The following is a 9583-nucleotide window of genomic DNA, read 5'->3' as shown; positions in this document are numbered from 1 at the left end:
ATGCAGATAATTTAACATTACCATAACCAAGTGCATTCAAAATACAAAAAACTTCCTGTTTATTGTGAAACATCAAGAAACATCAAAAAGAAAATATTATTTATTATTAATTAATATTAATATTAATTATTTTATCTTTATAGTAAAGCCCTGGAACTTGTGTATGAGGTAATTATAAGAAAGCACATTATTAGTTAATCATTGTGGAAAAAAATAAGCTCCAACATAGTATCTTTCTTGTGTAGATTGAGTTTTACCTTTTGAACTAAGAACTGCAGTGGATTTAATAAATACACTTATTTCAGAGATTGAAGAGTGAACATTTATCAACACGATGTCACTTCCAGCATTTATGGGAATAGGCAATTATAAACTAATTAATTATGTTAGTCGGTCAAAACAACATATATGACAGTTCAAATTTAACATTTAAAAGGCTACATGAAGATTTGCCTGTTACCCAGCATAATAAATCATATTAAAAGTGATTTAAAAAAATATAATTAGGTGAAAAAAATCATGCATATTGTAGACTATAATAAAACCTATATGCTCCGTGCACAGTCTCCGGCTGTGGGAGGGGTGAGGGGAGAGGTTTATCGTCCTGAGTACTATTGTCCTAATCCGTTCTTAGAGGATAGAGGCTTACTGCAACCTCAGGTTGGGTTGACTACAAATATTAGCTCAGAGAGGACCATCCAAGCAACCGGGGCCTGCTGCTCAGCTCACTGTTATTTCTCTTATTTGAACTCTCTCTCTCACTCTCTCTCGCTGTATCTCTCTCTCTCTCTCTCTCGTTCCTCTCTTTCCTCTCTCTTTCTCTCTCTGGCTCTGACAGCTGATCCCTGGTCAGATCTCCTGGATTAATTGGATAGCTATTCATTCCCTCTGGGCTCATTCGGAAGCCATTTTATTAGCTGTTGTAGGCTAGAAGAAGAACCGTTGTCCTGTGACCTGTGAGCTTGTCTTTCAGAAAACAATCAATCAGTTTATTTTCTTTTTAATTTGAGCCACATACTTGTCAGAATGAAGGACCGTCTGGCGCAGCTGAAGGAGGTAGGCACAGATTGTGTCATCTTTACCTTGTGGACCACCTGTTGCCACCACAGGCCTCGTGTACTGTACACTCATGTCCTGTTTGGGTTGGAGGTTATTGTAGTTGCAGAGAGGCTGGATTACATGTTTCTAATGAAGTTTATTGTCAACAGTGACATAACAGTGATATAATTATCACCATATTTCTGCATTGTTCAATATAAGAATGTTGAAATATTTGAAATATAACAAGGAGCAGATTTGATAAAGAATTTTATTATTATTATTAATATAGCTCTTGGCAGCTGTTTAGTCCTTGTGCCCTGCAGGTCATCCATAATATTCAGTGTTATTATTATTATTATGAATGTGTGGTATCGTGTGACACTAAGTAGTAGGATAAGATGAAGTGAGTTGGGATCGTGCGGTGGTGTGCCCTCATTTAACCTGCAGCAGCCGAAACCTCACGTGAGCTGCAGGAGATGTGAGGCTTCTCTTCAAACATCATCTGCTCAGTGGGGAGACGAGACCATGTGACACAACAAAACGTTCACTTTCTAATATAATCAGGAGATGCTGACTGCTTCTTACCGACTCACATCGAACAGGGAATCCCATATTTTAGGGGAAAGAAGTTAATTGGTTCTGCAGATCTTTTTTTTACTTATTTAACAAATTTAAATAATAATGGTCCTCATCAAACAGATTGAAGCCATAATTGCTCCACCTACAGTCAGTCACATAACTTTATTACTTAAATGTACATTGTTTTAGTTTTTTCGTCCTTAGAAGACAATAGAACACTACCATAGCTGTGCATTTGACAAAGGTATGTCCGCACGATAAAGTAGAGGAAGTGATTATGACTTGAGGTTGTAGTCTTCCTTTAGCAGGCCCACGTGTGAAAAGAACACTTCACGTGTAAAACTACAACGTGTATTTTATATTACACAGAACAAATGAACTGTGTGAGCTGTTTTCTATTAGCTGTGGTCGCAGAAGTTTAAAGAAACACTGACAAAATAATTGTGTTACTCTCTTCCTCCTTTTGTTTATGAGGTAACAGTAATATCAATCAGTATTTTATAGGTGCCTGATTCATCCTCTTCAGTTTCACAGTAAATCAACAGGCCATGGTGATTAAGTTTTATCAAATTATCTTAAATTGGATGGTTGTATTACTGATATTGTATATGAGATACTATGGAGTATATTTAATGATTGTGTGTACATGTGTGTTTAACAGAAGAGTGACGCTGGAGGGGATGACATCGAGGTTCCTGTGGAGAATGAGGCTTTTATGGATGATTTCTTTGCTCAGGTCTGTTTGTGTCTGTGTCTGTGTATGTCTGTCTGTTCCTCACATCTTTATACACATATATAGATGTATAACACAGTGTTGGCTGATGTGTGTGTGTATACTGTATGTATTTCAGATTGATGATATCCGTATCAGCGTTGACAAGGTTGATGAGAGCATCACAGAAATCAAAAAACTCTACTCCACCATCTTGTCGGCCCCCACATCTGACCAGAGTAACTGCTTCTGACACACACACGCACACTCATTATTTTCACACACATAAGCCCCTCTCTTCAATATTCAACTGTCGGATATAGAATTGATTTAAATGGTTTCTCTGCTGCCTTTTCCTGTGTCCAGTCTTTTGCCGCCAAGACCCCTCAGCTCTGCATGTCCCTCCCAGAGGAGCTGAATCGCACACCTTTTAAATCACTCATGAAAACATGTTCTATCTGGGGGGGGTTGAACTATTATTATGGGTTGTATTCTGTATAATTTAATTCCCTCTCATTTACCTCCATCCTGAAACATTGTATCCCTGTTTATACCATGTAAAGGGCATTGTAACTTTGATTTAAAGCATGCTTGGTAATAAAGTTATTATACGTTAATTCATAGTTTGTGTTAACCATTGCTGTTAACAATCTCCTAACACTCACACTGTCTCTCAGAAACACAAGATGACGTTGAAGCTGTCACCAATGAGATCAAGAAGTCAGCCAACAACGCCAGAAACAAACTGAAGAGTCAGTATTTGGTCTTTTTACGTTGTTCTACTTTCTCTTTTTAGAGGCAGATTGAAACAGAAACCATCAGCATACCACAAAACCATGTCAGCAATTCATTTAATGCTGACTAACATCACTAACAATAACAGTTGTTCATTATCATGTGTAGGTAGATGCACTGTATACTCAACAATACCTATCATCCAATGAGAAACATTTTTTGCTTATTTGCTTGTTTCTGTTATGTGTTGTTTACATGGTACGTCTTGAAAAGACAAACATTGAAGCTGTCTCATTTTCATTATCTGTCGAGAAGGACAACAGACAACATTAATGGTTATTTCCTGCCTTTGTGTGTTTGTGTGTGTGTGCACGCCAGGTATTGAGCGGCAGCTGGAGTCAAACACAGATGACAGGGCCTCTGCTGACCTCAGGATACGCAAGTCACAGGTCAGACAACACGACAATAAATGAAGTTTGTTTGAGCAGTATGTAGAACTGGAGGTGAAAGGTGAAGAGGTTAGAGTTTACACATCCTCACAGTTTTCTGTTGCAAACTGCCTTTTTCCTGTTACTTTCTTCTTTTACAGTGGTCTCTGTGAAAGAAGAGCTTTTTAACTTCAAATTAGCCTAAAACTAAAGTAGATGTAGTGCTAGAGTGAGAATAAGGGAAACCAATGGGGAGGAAACTGCTAATTTACTGAGACACAGCCTCTGCACAGCGCACACTGTCTCATACATAGTCTTCACCTTTCAAAAAGGGTCACATATGGTGTTAATGTTATGGCTGCTTGATGACCACTTAGAATGGCTTTGCTCTCACACTTTCACAAACACACATAAACACACATTCATACATAGAGAACTTCTCTATCATTTATACATCCCAATTACCTGCTGCTAATTTAACCATCACCAAAGTGCTCTTCGACATTTTGACTGAAGAAGCCAGAGATTGAACCACCAACCTTCTGATTAGTGGTCGACCCGCTGTAACTCCTGAGCCACAGGCGCCATTGTGTTTTGATGCGTATATGTTTATATGTTTATATGTTATAATTTTTTGGTTGATTTAGATTTTTTTTCTTATTTTACTACTCCAGGTCAATTTACAATACCCCTTGTGACTAAACATTTGTGAAGATTTTTTCTATTGTGAAATTATTTTTTTACGACACTACAAAAAATGTGGAATCTTTGAAGAAAATATGTATGTTAGCTGAACTGGGAGTTGTGTTTGTAAATTACATACAATCCTAAATTATTTTTGTATGATGATTGTTTCAGTGACCCATTGTGGTTTGAATGTTGTTTCTGAGGCTCTCACACCTTGTCATGAATAAACATGGAACATGGAACACAACATGGGACATTCAATAACTATACATGGGTTGTACAGCTGCCCTGATGGTCAAAACACAACATTTTACAAAACACAACATTTCAGGGAACACAATGACATTACAGTTATGTTGTATGTATATCTGTTCTGAAATGCCATTGTGAGATGCAGTAGATTTGAAATGCCAGTGTACAATATCATTCCTCAACCTCCTCAAACCAAAGTTAGAAGCTTTGTTTTATTGTAAACTGTAAACATAGAGATTCAAATAGCCAAAAAAGTATGTATTTTTTATTTTTCCCCAGCATGGTATCCTGGCCAAGAAATTTGTGGAGGTGATGACAAAGTACAACGAGGCTCAAGTTGACTTCAGAGATAAGAGCAAAGGAAGGATTGCACGACAGCTAGAGATCAGTGAGTTACAGTTGTTTATTTTCCTGATACTATCAGTCTAAACGTTGATATGATTGTAGACAGCAAACCTTTGTATGAACAGTAGATTACATGCTTGCACTGTAAAAAAAGAAAGAAGCTGTTTTAGAGAATCTATCAGCGTATACACACAGCAAACACTTAATATTATATTTGATAGTGGGACAATTCTTAAGATTTGACAAAAAATTTGCTTCACAATGAAGTTGTAAGAGCAGCAGATATGTGATAGCACCTGTCCATGTGGTGTCCTCACTGCAGCATCAAACCCAACAGAGTAGCTGTTACTTCAGTCAGGTGTACTAAGACATTGGATGTTTATTTTAACGATTACTTGAACTGAACACAAAAATACCGGCTTCACTGTCACTTTGTCCTTTTTCTGTATTATCTCTACTTATCAGTGACAGTTGCTTTAAGATGCCATTGTTTTTGTTTTTCTGTCCGTCTTTTCCTTCTGAATTTAACATGCAGACTTGTCAGCTGTAACCAGATGTTTATGTAACATCTGTCCTTTCTGTCCATCACAGCGGGGAAAGCAACGACAGATGACGAGCTGGAGGAGATGCTGGAGGGAGGGAACTCGGCTGTGTTCTCTGCTGGGGTGAGATTGTCAAGGGGGCGAGGTGAAAATTAAACAACCAGACCTGAATCGATCAGACTTATCAATTAGTCTGACCACGATTTGGCAACTATTTTGATAATCAATGAATCTTATTAGTTTTCCAATATTTTACTAATTCTTGTCTCTCAAATATGGGACTTACTTGTCTCACCGTTTTCTGACATTTTATCGATCAAAAGAGCATTTTAGAAAATAAAGGGACGATTAGTTGATCATCAATAGGATTGTTAGCTGTAGCTCTAAACACAACTACAACCAGTCGAGCAAATGGATCGTGGTGACTGAATGATGGATGGTGTGCATCATGTGTTTTGTGTACATATGGTACTATGCCATACAAGCAGCTGAGGTCGCAGCTCTCGATAAGCTACAATATGTTTTGCAGGACTGTTTGACTGTGCTGGTGGTTCTTCTGCCCAACAGAGGTTCACAGATGCAGATGCCCAGTAGAGTGTATGAGTATATATAGTATGGTACTGTAATTGGAAGATAGGATGCCACGATTGTACTATATTCTCTGATGATCTGCTTCTAGTCTTTTATAGATCAGTTTAAATATTTCTCATTGACCGGCTGACTTCACTTTGTCTGTCTGCTCCCTACCCCCAACACATGCCCCAACACCCAAGATTATGGAGTCGAAGATCAACCAGCAGGCCCTGAACGAGATCGAGGCTCGTCACAAAGACATCATGAGGCTGGAGAGCAGCATCAAAGAGCTCCATGACATGTTTGTGGACATCGCCATGATAGTTGAAAACCAGGTACTAAGAGGGCGTGCACTGACATTACCCAGAATTTGATACAGTTTGTATTGTGGCTATGTGGCTTTGATGATTTTTACTCTGCTGGTCTGGAATCTAAGGAGTCAATCTACACAGCCTGACACATTCCCACATCCTGGGTCAAGATCACATACACACACATGCCCCTTGCTGTCTGCCTGTCCCCCGGTGTTCCACTCTCTTACTTTATTCCATCATGTCCCGCCCACCTCCAGGGTGGCATGATTGACAGGATTGAGAGCAACATGGACCAGTCTGTGGGCTTTGTAGAGAGGGCGGTAGCAGACACCAAGAAAGCTGCCAAATTCCAGCAGGAGGCACGCAGGGTAAGTAGACTCAGCACTAAAATGGATGTAGTGACCTTTCTAGTGAGTTTTCTCTAAACCTTAGTTCACTCTGATCATAACTCACTGAATTATGACCTGTCATCCAAACATCAAACATACACGTAAAGATCATAAGTACAACCCCAGGAGCAAGAGTCAGCTAATGTATAATACAGTAAGTTCCTAGTCAGAATTACTTACTGTATGCGTGGAAGGCCACTTTGAAATGGTTAACTTGGTTAGCTAGAATAGAATTACCTTCCCCACACTGGACTCCTGCTACTTCATGTGCTTTGTGCCTCAGGAGGAGGTTGTAGAAGGGTTTTACTCCATGTATCTGGGCTCATGTTGCCTTTTCTCTTGCCGTACACAGACTTTGAGCACAGTTCTCTCCCACTGAGCTCTCAGGTTGTTATAGGCCCTTTCGGACCTAATATTAACATCCATTTCTGGTGATCCAATCACAAGTGGACAGCTCTGAGTTCAGGTGTGAACACAGCCAAGACACATTTGAGATCCAGTCACCCCGGCCACATTAGGAGGTGCTCTGACACATGTGGCCACAAAATTATTTTATCAGTGTAAACGCAAATGTGTCCTGGGCCACATTGAAGGACCACAGCGGATGTCCTCTGAACTTACTACAGTTTCACAATGAGCCAAAATTATTTTACACTCCTCAATGTTTCAAATATATTAATTAATTATGGTAACCAACCAAATGTTAACCTGACCACCACATATTGATTTTATTTATTTTTGACTATGTCAAATAAGTAAAAATGTATTTCACTGTCGAGCATTGATTTGCTCTCTCTCTCCCTCTCGCTCTGTCTCTGTAACACACACACACACACACACACACACACACACACACACACACACACACACACACACACACACACACACACACACACACACACACACACCACACACACACACTTTTAATTATTTCAATTATGGACTATATGGTTTTAATACTAAATACAATGAATGATCTCATCTTTGAAATTCACATGTTATCTCAATCAAACACACCACCAGCTGTGTATTCAGACTCAGTTTAATGGTTTACATATTATTTTATAAACCTAACATTATTAATTCCATATCTGTACAAGTATGCATAGTGATTATGTATATACAGTTGTTTGTGTTGCATTCCTGTTATTACTTTAGTTTCATTTAGGTGGCGTCATCTAACACCATCTTCCTTTTCTCTCTGTGCAACCTTTCCTCCGTCCTCCAGAAACAAATGATGATCTTCTGCTGCTGTGTGATTCTGTCCCTCATCATCGGGTCGTTTCTCTACAGCTTCATCACATAGAAAACCTGAGGCCATCTGCCAGCGGAGTCCACACAGTAGAGGAGGAGGAGGCAGAGCCAAGTGTTTCTCAGATGGTCACAAAGAGCCGTTTGCCATTGTTTCAGCTCATTCAAAATGGAAGTCCAGGCCACAACTGTTTGCATTCATTTTCGGTTATTTCTGAATATGGTCACGGCAACGTTCTAAAACTTTTCAAGGTGCCCCACATTCATATTCCGTTTCAGTGTAGTTTCTGGGTGATTAGTAAGCTCAGCAGACGAGGATGGCGGAAGCAGCATGAAAAACAGGAATTAAACAAAATATTAGACACACCTTTTAATGTGCTTCAGTCAAATATCACGTCATATTGACCACAGTCGAACCAACAAACCTCTGGTTCCAAAAGAGACCGTGGACTTCATGTTTCATGAATATGAGAGGTGTTGTAGGACTGTTACATTGTGTAGCTGGACCTGGTAAAGTGAACAATCAGTTTATCTCCCTTAGAAACAGTCAAGATAGAAGATGAAAGAAAATGCTGTGTACACAATGAGCAGTCGGTTGTGTGAATGATCCTTCAAGTCCCATTTGGGCTCTGAGCTCAGTATTATCTTTACTGTTGCCGTGTTTCTATGAGTTGGAATGGTATTAGGTGCAGGATTTGTCAGTTATTGTTGGAGGAGTGTTGATGTTAGATTATTCGAATCTGGAGAGGGAAAAGAGGAAAAGGGGTCAGCAGGATATTCAAAACATTTCTTTTGTTTTCTGTCTTTTGTTTTTATTTACTTCTTCAACTTTTCACATAAGAAAAATGTCCTTATTTGTAGGCTGTGTGTGTCCCACCATACCTTTAACTCACAAAGCTGTCAAACCTGAAAGAATGTCTTGGATTAATTAGTATCTCAGATTATTCGAATACACTGAGCAGTTGTCAGGATCTGCCTCCACATGAGGCGTGAGGAAGGTTGTTCTATCTGACGTGTGTTATTATAAGTAAAGAATAAATATATAAGTAAAGAATAAAAAGCAGAGTCTGTTAACATTTGAGCGTCCGGCAGGCAGCATGACCACCACACTGCCTGACATTATGATGCATCTGTACGAAGTCACTATCGCAAGTATTGAGACAGTTGTCCCCCTTTGTACATTTGTCTATTATTTGTGTTAGGATGTGAAAACAAACTACTGTGCCAATACTTATGCTATTGGCTGCATGTAATGATACAATTCACACCATGCTGTGGATAAGCACCTGCTATGAATCCATAGTGGGCCTTTCTTTAAATAATTTTTCATTAATGACAGAAGGAAGTCACCGTAGTTGATGTTGAACTGATTAAAAGATTATAGACTGTAGATGGTGATTGAGCTGAGAATAGTATTCTGAAGGTGTCAGGCTAGAAATGGAAACAAACACAGTGAATTTGATTACACTGCCACTGCCTTGGGGGTGTTTTACTGCTTCACGTCTTTGTTTTTTGTGTATTTTCTACAAAGAGTTTTTTTAAGGACTTTAGCTATATTTCCAAAGAGGCTATTCTTGTTTATTGCATGACTTGACTCTAATTGCTCATTAACATTTGCATTCTTCCTCTTTGCCCGTAATTTGCAGATGCAGTTGGCTCCACTGCATGTGTGAGCTGACATTGACACTGCAGCCCACTCGTGTTGTGACATATTCACATTTTAGTTATTACAGTT

The 9583-nt window shown here is 39.1% G+C and overlaps 1 protein-coding gene across 1 annotated transcript; it reads left to right on the top strand.

The window, feature by feature from the left end:
- Positions 1-638: 638 nt before the first annotated feature.
- Positions 639-8908, top strand: zgc:165520 (uncharacterized protein LOC571872 homolog). Its single transcript, XM_047341840.1, has 10 exons — positions 639-1056; positions 2282-2356; positions 2472-2571; positions 3010-3084; positions 3446-3516; positions 4714-4822; positions 5371-5444; positions 6095-6229; positions 6466-6576; positions 7826-8908. The coding sequence occupies exons 1-10, from the start codon at positions 1027-1029 to the stop codon at positions 7901-7903; spliced, it is 858 nt and encodes a 285-aa protein (XP_047197796.1). The 5' UTR covers positions 639-1026; the 3' UTR covers positions 7904-8908.
- The last annotated feature ends 675 nt before the right edge of the window (positions 8909-9583 follow it).

Source organism: Hippoglossus stenolepis, chromosome 2 (genome assembly GCF_022539355.2).
Source record: "Hippoglossus stenolepis isolate QCI-W04-F060 chromosome 2, HSTE1.2, whole genome shotgun sequence".
NCBI classification, from domain to species: Eukaryota; Metazoa; Chordata; class Actinopteri; order Pleuronectiformes; family Pleuronectidae; genus Hippoglossus; species Hippoglossus stenolepis.
Note: the sequence above shows the minus strand (reverse complement) of the source record. Positions and strands in the feature narration are given on the sequence as shown.